The following is a 23,148-nucleotide window of genomic DNA, read 5'->3' on the forward strand; positions in this document are numbered from 1 at the left end:
GCATAAGTGAGCGATGCTGAGGAGAACAGGCTGAGATGACATCCTGTCATTGTCATCCCCAATGGTGCAAGCCTTCCTGTCCTGCAGAAGATACCTTGTGGTAGAAGAGCAGGAGGTGGCTCAGACAAGATGCAAGGTCTCCCTTCCACTCCCACTGACCCTCATCCTCTGACAACTGAGGTTCACTCCGGATGAGCCTAATCAGGCTGTGTCTCAACCCACTGTACATACACAGACAACGAGTAGAGGCAAAATGACCCTTGAGCTGCCGGTGCAGCCATGTCCTCGATGAGATAAAATGAAACAGCTTGTCTGTCTTACTGGATGAGAGTGTAATACAGTATCTCCAAGAACATTGTGGCACAAGGTAAGATTAGCCCTGTTTTAGTCACATGCACATTACAACCCATCAGCCCAATCTTCACCTATGTACTCTATGTGAATGACCAGTTTGTTATTTCATAGCCCACAATTCTCTTCACCCATGCAAGGAAGAAGGACAAAATTGTCCTCAAGGTGCCTGTGCAGTCATGTTGTCAATGGAATAAAAGGAAGAAGCTTGTCCATCTTGCTGAAAGTGAGTGTAGATGAGTGCTCCTCCTTCTGCATCCTGGAGTTTTGCTGCGGCAACACAATCCTCCTGATTCCAATATGTTCTCCACTGACATCATTCACAGGCTGTGAAACCAGGAAGGAGGAAATTCGGGTGATGGGGAGAATTCAGGGTAGTAAAAGTCACCCCTGACCTAATGCTGCCCCCCTCACCACTCAAAGGCTGGTTGGTTCTACTACAAGTGTGGGTAATCATTATTTGGACTATGGGCTATACTGTAGGGGGTTTTTTAATCACTGGGACAACCATAACCAATAAACACACGTGCAAATTCTCTCTCCCCACTTTTCTTGCTTAACATCTTATACTGTCCCTGTTTGAGTCCAACTCACATGACACTGTATAAGTCCAGTCAGTGGTGGAGAAAACCTCTATGGCACCTGGGGCCATAGGGAGGGATGGGATGGGGCCTGAGGCATCCACTCCCACCCCCTCTGTTTTTGCTCGTCTGCCTCTTTCCCGTTCTCTCCCCTGCCTGCCTGCCTGCCTACCTCCTCCAGGCAGGAGTGTAGGGTAATGGCATGCTGCCCCCCGTAACTCCCGAAAAAGTGGGGGGGGGTTTCACACCTGGCTAGGGGGGCGCAATCTGGCATGGCGGCACAGCCAGGGATGTGATCCGGCCTGGCGGCCAGGCCGGGAGGCACACTCTACCATGGCGGCCAGGCCAGGGGGCGTGATCTGCCACAGCAGCCAGGCTGGGGGGGGTGCGCTCCGGCACGCCCATGATCGGGACTGGCTGGGATTTTGTCAAACCCCCCTCAGGGATGTCCAGTCTTGCATGTGAGTGGCCAGTTTGTGATTTCATGGTCCATTATGCTCTCTATTTAAGCAAGGAACAGAGACAGAATGATCTCAGAGGTCCCTGAGCAGCCGCCTTGCAAATGAAACAATAAGAAGCAGCTTGTCCATCCTATTGGAAGTGAAAGGAGATCAGCACTCCTTCCTCTGTATCCTGGAGCTCCACTGTGGTGAGCAGGACCCTTCCAGTTCCAAGATGCTTCCCAAAGTTCGCATCATACTCCTGGCTTTCTATGTTGTCATCTACTTTCGACTTGGAGGTAAGTTTCTTGCCTCAGGAAAACCAGGGCATTGCAAAGTCTTGATTTTTTTGTATGTATTTAGGCTAAGGTTTCTCTAATTATGAGACGCGGGTGGCACTGTGGTCTAAACCACTGAGCCCAGGGCTTTCTGATCAGAAGGTTGGCAGTTTGAATCCCTGCGACGGGGTGAGCTCCGATTGCTTAGTCCCAGCTCCTGCCAACCTAGCAGTTCAAAAGCACACCAATGCAAGTAGATAAATAGGTACTGCTCTGGTGGGAAGGTAAACGGCGTTTCTGTGCGCTGCTCTGGTTTCACCAGAAGTGGCTTAGTCCTGCTGGCCACATGACCCGGAAAAACTGTCTGTGGACAAACGTTGAATCCCTTGGCCACTAAAGTGAGATGAGCGCCTCAACCCCAAAGTCGTTCGCAACTGGACTTAACTGTCAGAGGTCCTTTACCTTTACCTTTTTCTTCTTCTTCTCTGATTTAGAGTTTCTGTGCTGTCAGCCATGTAGAGAATATGCAGTGCAAAGAGCTACCAAATAAAAGTTATTTTTTTCATTCTCACTCAAAGCTCAATATTTTAATTACAAGAGTGGGGATTTGTTTTTCTTTTTTCATTATTATTATTATTATTATTATTATTATTATTATTATTATTATTAATATTAATATTAATATTAATATTATTATTATTTTGGAGCAGACACCCTGAAATGTGAACTATCCAACTCACATACTCCAAATGAAGTTACTAAAACCTGTGAAACCAACTCAGAAAAAGGGACGTGTCTTGTCTATACAATGTTCCCTTTCGGTAAGTGTGGAAGGATCCCAAGATTTACCTTTTACCTGCATTCTTTGTCCTTTTTTGTAATCAGTCAGCTCCTGAGATGCTCTGTGTTCTCTGTGCTTTGGTCCAGAACTTTTTTTCAGCTGGACCCCTCTCAGGTAGATACCATTGCCATTATAAGAGAACAAGGAAGGCGTTCATGGTGAGTTCCGGCACCACTTTTCCCAGAAAAATAGCACTGCTTTAGTCCATAATCTGGATCTTGAGCCACTGTGTATAAAATGCTCAGTGCTTCCCATTCATGATAAGGGAAAATATAGCAATGGTTTTCACTTTTTCCTCTTTTGCCCAAAGTGGATGCAGTTTGGAGGGGCAAGAGCCCCATTAGGACTTCCAAGGTGTTGGGATCCAGAGGTTTGCTTGCAGGACACCTTTGCAAAGTCTATAAGCTTTTCCTTCTCTCCCAATTTCAAAATGGTAGTTTGGGCAGCTGCAATAGGCGGTACCATTTTCCGGCTGGGGAAAAGAGGGTGGTGCAAAAGGAGCATAAATCTCCAGGAAAGATGGTGGTGGAGACAATATCCTCAGCATTAACCATCTCACCCCAAGGGTAATTGGTGGGGCTGGTTCCTTTTTCCACTCCTAGATTTTTTCCAATATACAATGCAGATCTCTACGTTGAATTGCGTACGGGAAGACATAGATCTATATGATAAACAAAGATTGCTTAACAACCCCTTCCAAAATCTGTGGGAAACAATTCACTATGATTAAATGCTAGATTTCCCCGTCATATATGCTTTTTGGACATCTGAAGCCACTGAGAAGTATCAGAAATCTCTCATCCTTCCCTGGATGCGTTGTTAACTGTTCCCATAGACCAGGGGTCCTCAAACTACGGACCGTGGGTTGGATCTGGTCCGCCAGGCTTATAAATCCAGCCCGCTGGCCAAAACTCTGCACCGGGTTTACCTCAGCGTGCAGGGACTGACTGAGCGAAACGCTGCTGACTGACTGACTGAAACACCACACTGGGTTTACCTCAGTGGGCGGGAACTGACTGAGTGGGCGGCGAGGCTTCCGACTGGCCGCAGGAAGCGTGGCAAGGTAAACCCGGCGTGGTGTGGCAATTCTGTTGAAAAGAACGAACGCATGTGCTTAGTCCCTTTGGCCCATTGCCTTTTACACATGCATGCACACCCACTACTGAGGTGTGGTCAGGACGTGGAAGTGGGCGGGGTCTTATGAAATTTTGGCACAAGAGTACAAACTGGGCATTGAGGGGATTCATGCATGAGCACTGGGCAGGACACACGCCTGAGGGAAAGGAGCAAAGAAAAAAAGGGAGGTGCTGCATCCGGGAACTCTCGGACAGATGGAACAAAGCAATTCGCTCTCACACAGGTACACACAAGCCCTTGTTCTCTGGGGCTCCATGGAAATTTAAAATAAAAAGAGAAAGGATGGAGAGAGGTAATGCACCGGCGCTTTTGTGTTTCCTCACTGGCCGCAGCAGCGGGGGGTGGGGGTGGCGCTGATGTCGCCAACTTCAGGGCAGGGGGAAAGGGTGCCCTCCCCCCTCCACCTGAGGTGAATTTTGGGGAAGCATGAGCCTGGCAGAGGTGGTGAGGGTGGGAACAGGACCCTCACATTGTATATTGATTTCTATCCCACCATTTCTCCTGACAGTGACTCTACAAGACATACTGAGGAAAAGGAATGGCAAACCATGGATTGATGGCCTTGATTCTGGTAGGCCTGGGGGAAAGGAAGTTGAGGCAGGGTGGGGGTCAGAAGGGGCTTATTCTAGTCATACTTGCAAGAGGCACCTGGTTGGGGAGGGAGGGAGATTGTGCCCAAGGCTACGTGGAAAGTGTGAGGTTGGGGGGGGGGGGAGATTTATTTGCGTGCATCCTGGGAGGGTCGGAGGCAGCAGGACTTCTGAATGCTGGTTGATGGGAACCGGAAGGTGCTTGAATTCTGCTCACGGGGGTTTCCCACAGGCATTGGGGGGCCACTGGGAAGACAGGGTGCTGGATTAGATGGGCCATTGGCCTGATCCAGCAGGGCTCATCTGGTGTTTCTATGAGGAACAGGATAAGAGGGCTGAGAATGATGGGAATGATGGAGCTGGAGGGGTGAGGATGACTCTTCCGTAGCTGACATTAAGTCAAGCCCAGTTGTGCTCTTCTTTTAGTGGTGGTGTTGGTGATGGTTTGTTAAAAGAAAAATCACAAGAAGACAAATTCCTGGAGGGATTTTCTAGTTGTCTGCCATTTTAATCCTATCCTTTTCTCAAGGAGTTCAGGGTACATAGCTCTTCTTCTTTCTTCTTCCATTCTGTTTTATTCTTGCCACAGCCCTGTAAGAGAGTTCAGGCTCAAAGACTGGCTTGAGATCACCCTGTGAACTTCATGTGTGGATTTGAGCCTGGCTCTTAAGTCAGATGCAATGTGAACACTACATAGGCTTCTGGTAGCTAAATGGAACTTTAGAATTTTTAGAGGCAGTTTACCTGTGCATACCATGTGTTTCTAGAGACAAACAGGAAATGGCCATCATCCCTTATGACAAGGTTGTGACCTTCTAAGGCAGGGGTCCTAAAACTACAGGCCCACCGGGTTTATCTCAGCAGCCCCCAACAGTGTCTGAGGGACAGTGAACCGGCCCCCTGTTTAAAAAGTTTGAGGACCCCTGTCATAGACCTTCCCACCACTGCCATGGTAAACATTGGTGTAAAATATTGCCCATGAAAATTTCAGTGATTTCAGATATTGGTACATGAATTGGCACAGTAGTAAACAGCAGTTCCATGCCCTTTGGTTTATTTGATGGGGCAAAACATCCCATTTGCCACTTTATCCTTCTTACTTGGATATGCTATGGATTGAAGCTTCATACAAAACATTTTTGTGACCTACAGCTGAGTTATCAATGCACTCTCAGTTGTGCAATGCTGAATTTTCCTTGCTTTATCACATCTATACAATGGAAGCAAGTGTCCCCTACTGTTTTGATGATAAAAAGGGTTATATGGAATGTGTTTTGAAACATAAGTAACTATATGAAGTATAAATGGCAATCAGGGAACAGAAACATTAATGCTTGTACTCATTTTCTGTTCCAATTGATTCTACCCACTACCCTCATAGATAAGAAACCTGTATGGAGACTGACCTACTGCGCTGAAAATGATGAAATGTGTGGCATTGGCTATGAGGTGACATCTGTTAGCAACAAAAGTGAGAAGTACATGGTGACTAATATCTGCTGCGATAATTTTGATTTCTGCAACAGGGACATGTAGACAGGTATGAAGGCCATCTGAAGACACCCCCCCCCCAATGCATATGGTCTGCTCCTTTCGATTGTCTCCTTTTTCAGTCTGGGATGTGGCATGGCTCTTTAAAACAGGCACACTTGTTATCAACTTCTGTTCACTTCATTCCAAGGGAGCCTCATGGAGGAAAGTTCCTATTGTATATAGCAGACGACCATAGATTCCTGTTGCATCCACTGGCCACCTGCAAATTGCTGAGGATCTTGGAGGGCAACCTAATGATTTGTCTGTTGTAGCAATTGTGCTAGATGTTGCAGAGTTTTCACGTTTATACATATTGCTTCTTTTTATTACATTGTATTCTATTACTAGGGGCTGCCTGCCCTCCTCAACTTACTCACCAATCCCACCTACAAATCACCCATTGCATTAAGCCCTCCCTTTGCAACCTACCAAACCCTCACCCTACCAAGCCCCCTTCTCCCCATTTGCATCTTGCCAGCCCCCTCTCTTCTCTTTGCACTTCACCAAGCCTCCCTCCTAGTTCATGTTTCCAGCTGGGGAAATGGCACCCTTCATTCTCCTCAACCCTGCCAGCAGTAACAGCCAATGAAAGAAGGCTCTCTTTTCCAAATACATTTCATGAACTCTCTGTGACTCCAATACATTTCCTATCTTTTATGGAGAGACCAGCTAGCGTCCTGTCCCTGCGCTTACTCTCTGGGCTTTTAGGTACCTAGGGACACTTTTGCTCTACAGAAATAAGGTGTATGAATGTAATCATGATCATTTTGCTGCCTGCAGGTCTTTTAACAGGCTGTCTAAAGCAGAACATATTCATTCTTTGCTTTTCCATGTAATAAACCAGCCTTTTCCTTCTTCCTGGTGTGACAAGTTCTTTATTGGGGATAAGGGTTAAAGGTATACATGCATTTTAATTGACTGTGTGTAATGACTCTGTGCAAATGGTTCTGTTCTTTTCAAGATGCAGGTTGGGTACATGCTGCTGCTGCTGCTGCTGTTATAATCTGTATACCACCCTTGACCCACAGATCAGCAATGAGAAGCAAGCACCTCCACTCTCCACAAAGTCCTTATGTCTGAAATGAAGTTGTGGAGGATAAAATGCGTGCTCCTGTTTAGAATGAGGGCAATGCTTGCTTAATTGCATTAATCTACATGAGCTTAAAACAGCATCTCTTTCATATGGAAGTTGAATCCAATCCAGGAAAATTCAGTGCCGGATCCAATACTCTCTTAGTTTCAGAGTCATTAGCATTACAATCTCTTGGTCCAATCATAATTATTGTCCTGTACATGAGCAATTCAGTTCATAATCTGGACTACTGTGATCCAAATTTTATGTTCCTTGTAACACACACACACAGGCAGAGAAAGAGGGGGGAGGGAGATTCTAGGGGGAAGATAACAATGACTCACTCTTTCTTTTTCAGCCCTTCCACACCTTCTTTGCAACGGGAAGCAGGTTTTCATTACATGAGTTTATTGGAGAAATGATGATTGTAAAGGTGAAGGAAGCACCGATTGCAGCCACATTAAGTCATTTGGGACAAATCTGTATGCTTCCATGCAGCAAACTCTTATCCTAAACTCTGCTGCCTTGTGAGATATTGTGGGAAGAAGAAAAGGCTAAGGCGTAAACAAATCCAGAGTGCAGTCCCTAAGATGATTGGATGGCATATGCCTCCTTCCAGCAACTCCTGCAGCCATACTTATTCCAAATGTATTGTTCTGCTTTCATTTGGACCTCATAAGTGAAGCTGAGAGGGGGGTCTTGTCCTCCAGGACCTCCATACACACTGCCCAGGCTTGCCCCCCAAAACAGGTCACTTCGGTGCTAACACAAAGGTGTGACTTCACCCCCAGGGGCGCACTCCATTGTCTCTCGAGAAACACGGATGCAAACAACAACAACAAATCCAATGGTTCTGCTTATTTTGTCCATTAGTGGGTTGGTTGTGGTTTCTTGGCCCACCCTGCTTTGTGTTTGATCCTCTTAAGGGAACATGATATCCTGTTTGGTTCTTTTTGAGATGTGTCATTATCGAGATAAAAGGAGACTGCCTCTGAAAATGGAGCAAAACCCTCAGTCTCGTGAACAATGTGGTCACCTGGTCATTCAGTCACTAAACTTTGCCAATAGTATTTGTCATTAGTTTCTCGTTCAGGAGTAATCCTTATGCAGTGTCTAAATTACACCCAGTTACTGTAAAAACATTTCCTTTTTACCCATAATTCAATGTTATCTCTAAAATTTGCCAGGGCCCAAGCACTTCACAGTGAGGTGGGGTGTTACACTTTACCGGGGCCTAAGCTGCATCCCCATTACCAAAAAGGGGTGAGGAATTGAGGCTGAAGTTTAGATAGATGTTGAAAATATTCTCAACAATCAGTTACTGGCCAAGACCCTTCACTAGAACAGAGAAAGTGTGTTTGTGCTCCTATAATTTAAGCTCCAGATATCTTGAAGGTAGAGGAAGGGAGGAAAATGCTGCTGCCAGTCCTAATCCAAAAGTATTGCAATATTATTATTATTATTATTATTATTATTATTATTATTATTATTCCTTCCATGTTTCTCTAAGAGGACTGCTAACTTTTCAACCCCATTTGAGCAGTTTCTCTCTCTCTCTCTCTCTCTCTCTCTCTCTCTCTCTCTCTCTCTCTCTCTCTCTCTCTCTCTTGTTGTCAAGAGGACATTCCAAGGAGATGCCCCAACAACCCTGATAGAATCATCTGTCTGTTCTGGGCATGCCCAGACCTGTTTTCATGAAGGCCAGATCTCCCTAGCTTTCAGCACGGAGAGAACTTTGAGCATGCTCTGGTAGCGAGAGAAGCAACTGGTAGCTCAATGTTTCCTAATTTAATGAGCTCTTTCTGTTTAGAAAGTGGACACAGTCTCTCTCTATAATAAATGCTTATTTCTACTTAATCATTTTGCAATTATTTTTGTGAATTGGGACTTGTAGGATAAAAACTACAGGTTGTCTTCTTTGTTGTAATCTCTCTATTCATTGGATACAGAATCACTGGTTCTTTGGGGCCCTGGACAGAGGGAATCAATTAAGTTCCCCTACATATGTCAGTCATTGTAATTCATTGCAACTCTTTGCAGGATAGGTGGGATCAGTGCTCTTTTCCTAGAAAAATAGGTGCTGGTACTCGCCATGATGTTGTTACAGTAAGTGCCACACTTTTTAACAACAACAAAAGAGGTGCTGGTACTGTGTACCCTTGAGTACCCCCTGGGGGGAAAAACACTGGGTGGAATGGAGACAAAGTCATTATCTAGGGCTGTGCATGGCCTGATCTGACCTGGGGTAATCCATTGCTGACCCAACATGACCTGGATTTATGTCCCAAAATGAATCAGGGAGCAGCCCTAATGTTAATCAGGGTTTTAAACATATGGTCAGTTCAGGGGGAAAGATGGAGTTGCAGTGGGCTGTGGACTTTGTGTCCAAGGAGGAAAATACTAGGGTTGTGGTCCCTAACAGGCTGCACTCCTGCCGCCAACACCTTGCCTGGCTTGCTTCCCACACTCTACAACAGGAGTCAGAGCTGCAGTAAATGTGCTGATGTGAGTGGCAGTGAGGATGAACAGGCTGGTTGCAATGAGCATAAAGGAGTGGTGCTGAGACCAGTCTGAGATGGCATCTTGTCATTGTCATCCCAAATGGTGTAAGCCTTCCTGTCCTGCAGAAGATGCATCATTGTAGAAGACCAGGAGGTGGCTGAGACAAGATGCAGCCCTTCACCCTCTGACAACCTTGCTTCACTCCGGATGGGCCTGACCAGGCTTTGCCTCAACCCATTCTACGATCAAAGCCTCAATCAGCCTTAACTGGATCAATTCAGTGCATAATCTAGACTACTGTGATCCAAATTTTCCTTGTAACACACACAGAGAGAGAGAGGGGGGGAGAGAGGGAGAGGGAGAGGGAGAGAGAGAGAGAGAGAGAGAGAGAGAGAGAGAGAGAGAGAGAGAGAGAGAGATGTTATAGGGGGGAGATAAGAAGGACTCACCCTTTTACAGCCCTTCTACACCTTCTTTGCAATGGGAAGCAGGTCTTCATTACATGAGGGTATTGGAGAAATGTCTGACCAAACTGCGGGAGGCAGTGGAAGACAGGAGTGCCTGGCGTGCTCTGGTCCATGGGGTCATGAAGAGTCGGGCATGACTAAACGACTAAACAACAAAATTGGAGAAATGATGATTGTAAAAGTGAAGGAAGCACAGACTGCAGTCAAATTAAGTCGTTCGAGACTTATCTGTATGCTTCCATGCAGCAAAAAGAATTCAAGCTATTGCTTTATTTGGAAGTATTGGTTGGAATTATGTTTTAGAAGCAAAATTCTAACCATACAGACGAGATCAAGAGATGATCCAACAGTCAAGAAGGTGGTTTTGCTCTTACTGTAGAGGGAAGTGAGAGATAGATGGGGCTCATCAACCTAGAAAAGTAGTCCATCAAAAAGAAGGAAAACTCTTATCCTAAACTCTGCTGCTTTGTAAGAAATTGTGGGGAGAAGAAAAGGCTAGGGAGTAAACCTTACACTAATCCAAAGTGCAGTCCCTAAGATGGTTGGATGGAGTCTTGTATGCCTTCCAGCAACTCCTGCAGCCATGCTGGTGCCAATTGTTTTGCACTGCTTTTCTTTGGACCCATCAGTGAAACTGAAAGGGGGGGTCTTATCATCTGGGAATCCCAGGACCTCCATACATACTGCCCAGGCTTGCCCCCAAAAGAGGTCACCTCGGTGCTAACACAGAGGTTTGACTTCACCCCCAGCGGTGCACTCCATTGTCTCTGAAGAAACACGCATGCCAACAACAACAACAAATCCAATGGTGCTGCTTATTTTGTCCATGAGTAGGCTGCTTATGGTTTCTTGGCCCACCCTACTTTGTGTTTAATCCTCTTAAGGGAACATGATATCCTGTTTGGTTCTTTTTGAGACATGTCATCGTGGAGATAAGAGGAAGCTTCTGTTCCAGTTTGCTGAAGGCCAGAGTGACCCACATTAACCCACAGAAACTTCCTGATTCTGAACTAGCCCTGAAGGAACAGATCCTGATCTTTGCAATCTGTACTTTCCTCCTCCTCACACCGGGGGAAGAGGGGTGGAAGTAGATTTTGCACTCAGGAGTGACAAGCAATTCCTAAGAGATTCATTTTACAGGAACTTAACCAGGCTGGCAAAAGAATCATATGACCGATAACAATGAAGAGTAGTTGTTCGAGAAAAACGAAAAGGGGCTTTTAAATATCATATCCAAATATTTATTTTAATCCAATGCAGCTGTGTGCACAAAACAGGCATAATGTGTGAAGAGGTCACAATTCAGTAAATCATTGAGTAGGATCCAATGCAGTCATCCCACTAGTGCAAGGATTTGCACCTCTGCAACAACACTTTTCTCCTTTTTCTGTGCTACTGCCCAATGTGTTCTGCATCCCCCCACCAACCCTCCACAACAGATTTGGGGAAGACATTAGAGGCACATGGGTAGAGGAGAGCAGCGCTAGCAGTACAGTGGTACCTCGGGTTACATACGCTTCAGGTTACATACGCTTCAGGTTATAGACTCCGCTAACCCAGAAATATTACCTCAGGTTAAGAACTTTGCTTCAGGATGAGAACAGAAATCACGCAGCAGCGGCACAGTGGCAGCTGGAGGCCCCATTAGCGAAAGTGGTGCTTCAAGTTAAGAACAGTTTCAGGTTAAGAACGGACCTCTGGAACGAATTAAGTACTTAACCTGAGGTACCACTGTAATTGGGATGTGGCAATTAGGACTTGCCAATCAGAAGGTCGTGGTTCGAATCCTCATGACAGGGTGAGCTTCTGTTGCTCGGCCCCTGCTCCTGCCAACCTAGCAGTTCGAAAGCACATCGAAGTGCAAGTAGATAAATAGGTACCGCTCCGGCGGGAAGGTAAACGGCGTTTCCGCGTGCTGCTCTGGTTTCACCAGAAGTGGCTTAGTCATGCTGGCCCCATGACCCGGAAGCTGCACGCCGGCTCCCTTGGCCAATAAAGCGAGATGAGCGCCGCAACCCCAGAGTCGGCTACGACTGGACCTAATGGTCAGGGGTCCCTTTACCTTACCTTTACTTTACCACTGTAATTGTATTTCAACAGCATCCATAGTCCCTAATTGTTATGGTACTTTCTCCTTCCTCTTCCTCTTATCTCTGCACTTGCACAAGGAACTCTGGAAGTAGAGTTCTTCAGAGAGCATGTCAACTGAAGATGTATAAATCTCTCTGTCTCTCAAACTACATGTCCTAGTTTAACTGCAAAAACACACTGGATCAGCAAGTGACAATTTGCAAAGTATTCCACAAGACTGAGCCGATGGCAATAAGGGCTATGTTTCTTCTTGCTGCCAAATGAAGCTTGCAAACTCAAGGGATGATCAGTGTGTTAGGATTCTTTTCCTATATTGCAGTCATGGGGTTGTTTTTATCACATGACGGTGTATGTTTTCATTCCACATTGTGGGAAGTGACGGAGACCAGATGTTTGTATTACTGTGTTTCCATGATGTAGGACGCTTGTCCTTCGTTCTTTCTCTTTGCTGTCTGATGCTGAAGAGGAAGGAGCTGAGTTACGATGCTCTGAGTATGTATATGTAAATAAACATCGTTTAGCCAAAATGCTGTGCTGCTGTGTCTGTATGCTGACTGCCTATGCTCTGCTGATCCTGAAGTGTGCTGATGCCTCTTAGGTATCAGTCACTGTGATGTTCGTGCTGAAGAAAGCTTTTGAATCTCCTGAACCATGAGGGAGAGAACATGCCAGTTGAGCATGTGTCTCTGCCAGGCTCCTACTCGTGTGTAGGACCTCCTGACTATCCTGTAGATAGTCTCAGTGATCAAGCTGGGATACAAGGGTTCAGGCAGTCCATAAGGTACCTTGGACCTAAGTTGTTCAGGGCCTTGTTACTTAATATTAAGCCTCACGTTGGGCAAAGTCAGCCTCCCACCACAGATCAAGTGCTTCAATACTTTGTACACCTGCATAACTTGGGGCACGCAGCTAAGACTTTAAATATTCAGTCAGCCGCTATTTCCTTCTTCAGTACAGTAAATCCATTTATTTTACGGACCCCTGTGCTGAATTTGTAGTCCACAGGGTGATTGAGGGATGGCACAGGTTGCAGCCACCAAGCGGTGAGGGTTGAAGGCCTATCACGTTCAACCTATTTTGTCAAATACTTAAAAAAGTAGGGTTCAATTCCAAACCCTAAGCCAATACAGCTCACTTTGGCTAACCAATAAAGTTGTGGCCTAAATTTTGCCCATATATGGTGTCCATCTGTTATTATTCAACATAACGGGGAAGCCTCGGGGTCTTGGCACACAATTACATTCAGTTGCAAGATAGCATTAGAGTGGGGAGTGTTTTTATGTGTGGGCATTATTTATAAACTTTAGTAGGAACAGTTCTGGATCAGGATCTGGAGCAAATATGAAATGCTGCAACTCATTCAAATTAATTTTAAAAATAGGATTCATAGTTAATTATATACACATAAATGCACTTATAATTGTGGGGTTGTATCTATTACAGCTTCTTATTTTGTCCACAAGTGGGCTGATTGGACCACACTACATTCTCTTTGATCCTCTTCAGGAGACATGATGTTCTTTTGGAGATGTCTCTTCAGGGGGATAAAAGGAAGCCTCTTCTCCAGTTTGCTGAAAGCCAGTGTGACTTGAGCTGTGCTGTGATCACAGAACCCTCTCGATTCCAAGATGGCCCCGAAGAATCAGATCCTGCTCCTTGCAATCTCTGCCTTTCTCCTCCTCACATCTGGAGGTAAGGTCCATTGACAAGGGATCGGAGAAGAATTTTCACACAGAAAGCAATTCCTAAGCAAAGACCTGGCAAAGAAGGGAATCTCATTTCAAAAAATGGTGAAGACTGGTTGTTCCACACGCAAAAATGGCAGGACCAATTTAGGCGTCATATTTGTTTGTTGTAGAAAAGCATGAGGGAAATTTAGCCAAATATTCAATCCAATCCAGCTGTGTGTAAAAAAATCTCTGCTGAAATTCAGTGGCACAGTACAGGCAAAAGTAAATTATAAGGTAGGTTCCAACAAAGCCAGCTGTTAGTGCAAGGATTTCTGCCTCAGATGCAACCTGTTGCTTGACACTGCTCAGTGCTCATGGCCCATGTCCAAGACCTCTCTCCATTCTGATCACTTCCTCTGGTCACTCAAACCTCTTTGTTCCTTAGTGTTCCTTAACAACATTCATCTTCTTGTCTGTCAGCACACTTTACCTCACAGATTAAACTTCCCTGTTATGTCTGAACAGGACCTTCCTTCTGTAGTCTAGTGTTCTTCAAACTTGGGTCAGCAGATGTTGTTGGGTGGATAACATCCTCTCATCCTCTCTAGTCAGCTTAGCCAATGGTCACGGTCCAGGGATAATGGGAGCTTCACTCCAACAACATTTAAGGATCCATAGTTGAAGAACAATGCTCTTGTTCCTCAGACTTCAGTCAAGATGAGTTTCTACTTCCTCACAAAAGCTAAATTCTATACGCAGTGGCATGACAGTGACTCAGCCAGAAGGGAAAACCCAGGGATAATGAAAATGGGTGACATTTCACCTGGATGACCTCTAGCCTCAGGGTTTCTTTTCTGCTGTATACATGAAGTATTGTAACAAAATTTGTCAGCTAAGGTTGTTTGGTCCTTTCTTAGCTGAGATTTGGGTTGGCAAGAGATTTGATCATGTACATTTTGTCTTCCCAAGCAGATGCTTTGTTATGTACAAAAGGCAAAACCAATGTTGTAACCAGTGTGGCTAGTGAACGAACTGTCTGTCAAGTGCCGTCTGGACCACATGCCTGCTATACTTTGAAGGAGTTTAGAGGTAAGCTATATTCCGGAGCTCCAACTGCAGATACCCAAACTCTTGGAACTCATCTCCCCAAACTTTCTCTTCTTTTGTTTTAATAAAACAAAGAGGGAATTCTTGCTGCAAAAATACTAGTGTTCTCTCAAAAGATGGTGAGGGGGGAATACAGTCCCAAAAGCCCACTGTTAGGCATCACCTTCTTCCTGCCTATTGAAGCCGCACAGCACAGTCTCAGATCCTCCCACTTTGGAGGATTTGAGCCTGGGTGGTTGGTTTTTGCACTTTCATGAATGTCTTCCTTGCACGCAGGGAATCTGTTTGCAAAGCAGAAAAACTGCACAGGATCCTCCCACATAACTGGTAGCATAAAGAAAAGCTAGACTGATCTTGCATGGTGCACGCCTTGGTCCAAAGTACAGCATGTTTGTCTTGGGCCAGGGTTAAAGTACTCTCTGAGCAGTGGACCCTTTTTGCTTATCTCATCTCTGGAGGAAGGAGAATGCAAGTAGCTTACTCAAGGTGTATCTCATGAGGACATGGAAATTTTAGACATCTTATGTTGGCTGGCTTTAAGGGGGGGAAACAACCCACCACCCACTTTATTTATTTATTTATTTTTAATTGATTTCTTGACAACAACAAAAAGTGCAAACAAGCAAAACAAATTATGAGAATTTTAAACCATATAGCATCACAGCCTGGAAGACCAAAATACAAAGACACAGTGTGCCCCCAAAGGGACAATAAAATATGAACTCGAACTCATATAAAGATTCCTTTTACAACTAATAAAGAGTATTCGCCATCTGTGAGTTCCATTATTATTGAGAATAAAAGTTCAATATAGCCTTTAATGAGCCAGCCATTTGCATATACTGACGATACAAAGTGATCATGTGAATCAGTACAAGTATAGGAAATAAAATGTATGAAATATATGGAAAAAGTCATTTGAGCTGTGCCTTTAAGATACTTTAGTTTATGAGATACCTATTCAAGAAGGGCAATTTGTCAAACCCTTTCTTTCCTTATTTTCTCTCTGGATCTCGTTCTAGGAGGAACGCTGGCTTCAATACAGCAAGACTGCTGTTACAGCTGTAAGCCACCTGTAACAAGTACATTTTGTGATATCAAAAAGGAATTTCCAGAAAGGGACTGGGCATTCAAAATTGACTGCTGTGACGACCGTGACTATTGTAATATAATGGAAGATGGGCAATAAACCTAAACATGCATGGACCCTTTCCTTTCGACCACATTTTCTTTCTCCTAATCATATTTCATAAAGATCCCACAGGTAGAACCTGTGAAACACACTCTTTATGAGACTGCATCTGAAGATGGAGTGAAACCTTCAGTTTCTTGAACAATGTAGTCACCTGGTCATTCAATTTGTAAACTTTGCTAAGGCTCAAGCATTTTTGAAGGGAAATACTTTAGTTTAAAATGAATTATAGTAATTAATATCTAATCCAGAAGTAATTCTAAATAATAATAATAATAATAATAATAATAATAATAATAATAATATCCCTCCCATATTTCTATAAAAGGACTGCCAGGCCCACAGGAGCAGTTTCCCACTCTCTCTCTCCTGTTGTCAAGAGGACATTCCAACGAGATGCCCCAACAACCCTGATAGAATCATCTGTCTGTTCTGAGCATGCCCAGACCATGAAGGCCAGATCTCCCTAGCTATCAGCATGGAGAGAACTTTGAGCATGCTCTGGTAACCAGAGAAGCAACAGGTAGCACAAGGTCAGATGTATGTGATGCAGAAAGTTGCACTGGCAGTAAAACTTGGTTTTGTTACCAAGTGGTGAAAGCTCCTAAATTATTGGTGTATGAACTCAAGAATGGCTGGTGAGAGTCTTGTGGTTCAGCTGGAGCAACCAGCTCAAACCTCTTCACACACTGTGATTCTCAGGTAGACTGAAGGGGAACAATAGGCTTGATTAACATTCCCTCCCAAAGTAAGCTAAAGCTGGCAGAAAAGCTTACTGTATGGTCCTGAAAGACCTACATTGGCTCCCAGTATGTTTCCGAGCACAATTCAAAGTATTGGTGCTGACCTTTAAAGCACTACACGGCCTTGACTTGACCTGAAAGAGTGTCTCCATCCCCCTCGTTCTGCCCAGACATTGAGGTTCAGCTCCGAAGGGTCTTCTGCTGCTTCTTTCACTGCAAAAAATGAGGTTACAGGGAACCAGGCAGAGGGCCTTCTCAGTAGTGGCACCCGCCCTGTGGAATGCCGTCCCATCATATTTCAAGGAAATAAATGACTATCTGACTTTTAGAAGACATCTGAAGGCAGCCCTGATTAGGAAAGTTTTTAATGATTGATGTCTTATTGTGTTTTTAATATTCTGTTGGAAGCCGCCCAGAGTGGCTGGGGAAACTCAGCCAGGTGGGCGGGGTATAAATAAATGATGATGATAATGATGATGCTGATGCCTTTCATGCATTAATTAGACATAAGCACGTTGGTTATGTGAGGCTGGTTATCCCACAGTTTTCCTGGAAGGTCAGTGAGAGAGTAAGCATGGCAGAGTGTGCTGTATTTGACTCCACCAGAGCATTTACATAGCACTGGCCTCCTAGCTCCGACTCATCCTCTGAGTAATTTGCAGCATCTCCACTGCTGGAAAGTCAGGTAAACACTTCTCCTCCCGGAAGGCTGCCACCTGCACATTCTGAGCCCCCAAAGAGCAATAGAACTGTGAGGTGGGCATGAACCTTTTCAAAGAATTCTGAACATCCTGGTGAAGAATGATGGAGACATGTCAGGGAAACATTTAGACTAATGTGCAGATGGTCAGTGAAGTGAGGAAGCGAGGATTGGTTATACACTGAATTAAAAAGCACATCTCCACAGAAGTGAGAGATTGCCAAGCCAATTTCTGGATTCTAAGCCTTCATCTCTTGCTGCTTATAGCCACGTTGTAGCAGGAGGCTGGGTGCTGAATGTGGTCCTCTCTATATGGCCTCCCAGATTCTTCTTGGCCAGTCCTTCTCACCAGGCCATGCCACCATCTCACCTGTCTTTGCTCTGCATCCTCTCTCAGTCCGTTTCCCCATTTGGAATGTGTCATACAGCTCTGGTGATGCTTCTTCCTCCCAGGAGAGAGGAATGAGAAATATAGCCTTGTGTAGACTAGACTCCCTGGTCTGGCCCTGCCCACATAAAAGATTATATGGTCCTAGCCTGTAAGTTCAACACATAAAAGCAAGTAGAGCCTATCTTCACATTCCCTAGCTCATTCATTCAGCACAATTTTAGGTTTGTTGGTTTGCACAGTTAGATTAATGTTACAAAGAAGTTTTATAGACTGATTGAGGGGGGTTTTAATAATAAAGTGGCATATAGGTTGTATGAAATTAACTAAAAATAAGCACAGACCTGTGAGGTTTGTGCCTAGGGGTGGGGGAGAAACTTGATTCAGTTTGCATTTAAAGGTGAATATGCCAAATTTACACTTTGGGAAATAATACGCAACCAGATTTAGAGTCCTCCTTCAAAATTCACTCATCTCTGAATTTTGCAATACAAGTAAAGTGCACAAAAATGTATCAACATAGGCATGCTCTCCAACATGCTGAGTCCTAAAATTAGGACACACATCTTCCCAGCTGTGCTCCCATGTGAGTCCTGCGACCACACAAGATCATGGCAATGGAAAAAGTGGGTTTTTTACAGGCAAGATCTTGGTGTGAAATCGAGGTGCCCAAAATAGCTAGCATGCTCTCATGCAAAGAAAGGAATGCCCTGCTTGTGGAATATGCTTGGCTATAGTATGTTTTACAAATATGTTTATATTAGGAGAAAAATCATATTACGATGTCGATGAATTTTCATGAGGACTTCCTTTTTGAACAAAAAAACTGTCAACTAATTTGAAGATGTGAAGAATGGATTAGGAAAATGAGAAACTGAGAGAAATAAAAATCGGCAGAGTCAGCCATTACTGATTTTGCCACTTATTTTCCAGGTTTTCATCTGCAACCTTATGGGAAGGGGGGGGGGAATAAAAATAAAACCAAGACACCAGAATAACATAGTAGCTTTCATTCTTATCAGTTCACGGAATTACAGAGATAGCCACAACTTTGACTTGATCTTCTTGAGAAAGGAAATGGTGAAGGGCAGCCAAAGATGTAAGAATACATATATGCTGGTCTATGTTGAAGTACTTCAGGTGACTTTAAGACTTCTCTATATATCTTTATTGCACAAGTCACTGTCACTGCAACATTTTAGGATGACTTTGGTGTCCTCAAAGCTTCCTTCAGCATTGCAGTCTTCATTTCTCCAGCATCCACGTACAATGGAATATAGGTTTCCACCTAAGGAGGGGGTCATGGAAAAAGAGTGAGCAGTGCTATTTTTACCATAATAATTAATTATTCCTATTATATGTCTAGTCACCATATACACCTGCACTGGGCTACTAATTGTCAGGGACTGGGCAGAGGAGGAATGGTTACTGATTAGGCATTGGTAAACCTGGTATCAGCGACCCAGGGGGGGTTGAAGGGCATTAGCAGGGCTCCCCCTGCTGATGGTTAACCGTTGTGAGACTTCCTGCAGGCAGACAGGAGTCAGATATAGTTGGTTCAATTCCAGTCCCTAAGCCAATATTGCTCACATTGGCTAACCAATAAAGTTGTGGCCTAAATTTTGCCCATATATGGTGTCCATCTGTCATTATTCAACATAAGGGGGAAGCCTCGGGGTCTTGGCATGCAATTACATTCAGCCACAAGATAGCATTGAAGTGGGGAATGTTTTTATGTGTGGGCATTATTTATAAACTTTAGTAGGAACAGTTCTGGATCAGGATCTGGAGCAAATATGAAATGCTGTAACTCATTCAAATTAATTTTAAAAATAGGATTCATAGTTAATTATATATGCGTAAATGCACTTATAATTGTGGGGCTGTATCTGTTACAGCTTCTTATTTTGTCCACAAGTGGGCAGATAGGACCACACTGCAGTCTCTTTGATCCTCTTCAGGGGATATCATGTTCTCTTGGATTCTTTTGGAGATGTCTCTTCATGGGGATAAAAGGAAGCCTCTTCTCCAGTTTGCTGAAAGCCAGTGTGACTTGAGCTGTGCTGTGACCACAGAACCCTCTCGATTCCAAGATGGCCCCGAAGAATCAGATCCTGCTCCTTGCAATCTCTGCCTTTCTCCTCTTCACATCTGGAGGTAAGGTCCATTGACAAGGGATCAGAGAAGGGTTTTCACACAGAAAGCAATTCCTAAGGGAAGACCTGGCAAAGAAAGGAATCTCATTTCAAAAAATGGAGAAGATTGGGTTGTTCCACACGCAAAAATGGCAGGGCCGATTTAGGCGTCATATTTGTTTGTTGTAGAAAAACATGAGGGGAATTTAGCCAAATATTCAATCCAATCCAGCTGTGTGTAAAAAATTATCTGCTGGAATTCAGTGTCTATATATGTATGCAGAACGCTGGCACAGTACAGGCAAAAGATAGGAGTTCATTAAATCATAAGGTAGGTTCCAACTGAGGATGTTTCACCCCTCCCATTGCAAGAATCTGCTGACAATGTTTCAGAAAGGAGGGGGCGAATTTTGCTCATCGCTTCTTCCGCTCCCTCCTGTGGGAGTCTGAGTGTTATCTGTATAAGGTGACTGTTCAAGCAGCTGTAACACTCAGGCAGTCCAGCGTCTCCAATTAGTTTTTAGTTAGTTTATGCAGTAGCTGTAGAGAATAAAAGAAGTTATACTTCAGAGCTGTCGTTTGTGTGGTTCAGCTCTGCTGTGCTCTGTTGACTTTTGGAACTGAGTTTGGTGCTCACAGCTCTAAGTTGTGAGTCCACAGCACTTAGGCCTGCTCCCTGCAGAGGAAGGTCACTGGAAGTGCTTTCCCAGCTCACCTGGCCCAGTCAGGGCTGAAGAGGTTGAGCCCAGTTGTTGGCACTGGCTCAAAGGCGAAGCTGACACCAACAAAGTCATCTGTTAGTGCAAGGATTTCTGCCTCAGATGCAACCTGTTGCTTGACACTGCTCAGTGCTCATGGCCCATGTCCAAGACCTCTCTCCATTCTGATTACTTCCTCTGGTCACTCAACCTATTTGTTCCTTAGTGTTCCTTAACAACATTCATCTACTTGTCTGTCAGCCCACTCAACCTCACAGCTTAAACTTCCCTGTTATGTCTGAACAGGTCCTTTCTTCTCTAGTCAAGTGTTCTTCAAACTTGGGCCAGCAGATGTTATTGGGTATATAACATCCTCTCAATCTCCCTAGTCAGCTTAGCCAAGGGTCAGGGTCCAGAGATGATGGGAGCTGCACTCCAACAATATTTAAGGATCCATAGTTGAAGAACAATGCTCTTGTTCCTTTGATTCACAGACTTCAGTCAAGATGAGTTTCTAGTGAGAGCCAGTGTGGTGTAGTGGTTAAGAGCAGTAGTCTTGTAATCTGGGGAACCGGGTTCGATTCCCCACTCCTCCACATGCAGCTGCTGGGTGACCTTGGGCCAGTCACACTTCTTTGAAGTCTCTCAGCCCCACTCACCTCACAGAGTGTATGTTGTGGGGGAGGAAGGGAAAGGAGAATGTTAGCCGCTTTGAGACTCCTTAAAGGGAGTGAAAGGCGGGATATCAAATCCAAACTCTTCTTCTTCTACTACTACTACTTCCTCACAAAAGCTAAATTCCTTACGCAGTGGCATGACAGTGACTCAGCCAGAAGGGAAAGCCCAGGGATGATGAAAATGGGTGACATTTCACCTGGATGACCCCTGGCCTCAGGGTTTCTTTTCTGCTGTATACATGAAGTATTGCAACAAAATTTGTCAGCTAATGTTGTTTGGTCCTTTCTTAGCTGAGATTTGGGTTGGCAAGAGATTTGATCATGTACATTTTCTCTTCCCAAGCAGATGCTTTGTTATGTACAAAAGGCAAAACCAATGTTGTAACCAGTGTGGCTAGTGAACGAACTGTCTGTCAAGTGCCGTCTGGACCACATGCCTGCATTACCTTGCAAGAGTTTAGAGGTAATCTATATGCCGGAGCTCCAACTGCATATACCCAAACTGTTGGAACTCATCTCCCCAAACTTTCTCCTCTTTTGTTTTTATAAAACAAAGAGGGAATTCTTGCTGCAAAAATACTAGTGTTCTCTCGAAAGATGATGAGGGGGGAATACAGTCCCAAAAGCCCAATGTTAGGCATCTCCTTTTTCCTACCTATTGAAGCCGCACAGCACAGTCTCAGATCCTCCCCCTTTGGAGGATTTGAGCCTGGGTGGTTGGTTTTTGCACTTTCATGAATGTCTTCCTTGCACGCAGGGAATCTTTTCACAAAGTAGCAGAACTGCACAGGATCCTCCCACATAAAGGCAAGCTAGATTGATCCTGCAAGGTGCACGCCTTGGTCCAAAGTAGAGCATGTTGGTCTTGGGCCAGGGTTAAAGTCCTCTCTGAGCAGTGGACCCTTTCCCCCTTATCTCATCTCTGGAGGAAGGAGAATGCGAGTAGCTTACTCAAGGTGTATCTCATGAGGAGTCAGATATAGTTGGTTCAATTCCAGTCCCTAAGCCAATATTGCTCACATTGGCTTACCAATAAAGTTGTGGCCTTAAGTTTGCCCATATATGGTGTCCATCTGTTTGTTTGTTTGTTTGTTTGTTTGTTTGTTTATTATTGATTTCTTGACAACAACAAAAAGTGCAAACAAGCAGAACAAATTATCAGAATTTTAAACCATATAGCATCACAGCAAGGAAGACCAAAATACAAAGATACAGTGTGCCTCCAAAGGGACAATAAAATATGAACTCATATAAAGATTCATTTTACAAATAATAAAGAGTATTAGCCATCTGTGAGTTCCATTATTACTGAGAATAAAGGTTCAATATAGCCTTAAATGAACCAGCCATTTGCATATACTGACGACACAAAGTGATCATGTGAATCAGTACAAGTACTGTATAGGAAATAAAATGTATGAAATATATGAAAAAAGTCATTTGAGCTGTGCCTTTCAGATACTTTAGGTTATGAGATTCCTATTCAAGAAGGGCAATTTGTCAAACCCTTTCTTTCCTTATTTTCTCTCTGGATCTCGTTCTAGGAGGAACGCTGACTGTAATACACCAAGACTGCTGTCACAACTGTAAGCCACCTGTAACTAGTACATTTTGTGGTGTCGAAGACGAATATCCAGAAAAGAAGGTGGCCTTCAAAATTAACTGCTGTGATGACCATGACTATTGTAATATAATTGGAGATGGGGAATAAACCTAAACATGCATGGACCCTTTCCTTTCGACCGCATTTTCTTTCTCCTAATCATATTTCATAAAGATCCCACAGGTAGAACCTGTGAAACACACTCTTTATGAGACTGCATCTGAAGATGGAGCAAAACCTTCAGTTTCTTGAACAATGTAGTCACTTGGTCATTCAATTTGTAAACTTTGCTAAGGCTCAAGCATTTTTGAAGGGAGATACTTTAGTTTAAAATGAATCATAGTAGTTAATA

At 44.2% G+C, this 23,148-nt stretch overlaps 2 protein-coding genes across 6 annotated transcripts in view; one reads left to right on the forward strand and one right to left on the reverse strand.

Annotated features, from left to right (window-relative positions):
• The window catches only part of LOC309365935 (uncharacterized protein), a 100,622-nt gene that overhangs the window by 71,238 nt on the left and 6,236 nt on the right, over positions 1 to 23,148 (reverse strand). The window lies entirely within an intron of this gene.
• LOC309365929 (uncharacterized protein) lies at positions 13,419 to 22,921 on the forward strand. 5 transcript variants are annotated; one of them, XR_014166305.1, is made up of 3 exons: positions 13,419 to 13,575; positions 14,526 to 14,642; positions 22,738 to 22,921. XR_014166305.1 is itself a non-coding variant. In XM_081904553.1 (3 exons), the coding sequence occupies exons 1-3, from the start codon at positions 13,512 to 13,514 to the stop codon at positions 15,847 to 15,849; spliced, it is 348 nt and encodes a 115-aa protein (XP_081760679.1). In that variant the 5' UTR covers positions 13,419 to 13,511; the 3' UTR covers positions 15,850 to 15,866. The 5 variants fall into 5 exon arrangements, 2 of the variants coding, with proteins under 2 accessions (XP_081760679.1, XP_081760678.1); XM_081904553.1 differs by lacking the exon at positions 22,738 to 22,921 and adding an exon at positions 15,683 to 15,866; XM_081904552.1 differs by lacking the exon at positions 22,738 to 22,921 and adding an exon at positions 15,683 to 15,866 and having other exon boundaries at positions 13,421 to 13,575; positions 14,523 to 14,642.

Source organism: Podarcis melisellensis, assembly GCF_964234715.1.
Source record: "Podarcis melisellensis genome assembly, chromosome: 3".
Taxonomy (NCBI): Eukaryota; Metazoa; Chordata; class Lepidosauria; order Squamata; family Lacertidae; genus Podarcis; species Podarcis melisellensis.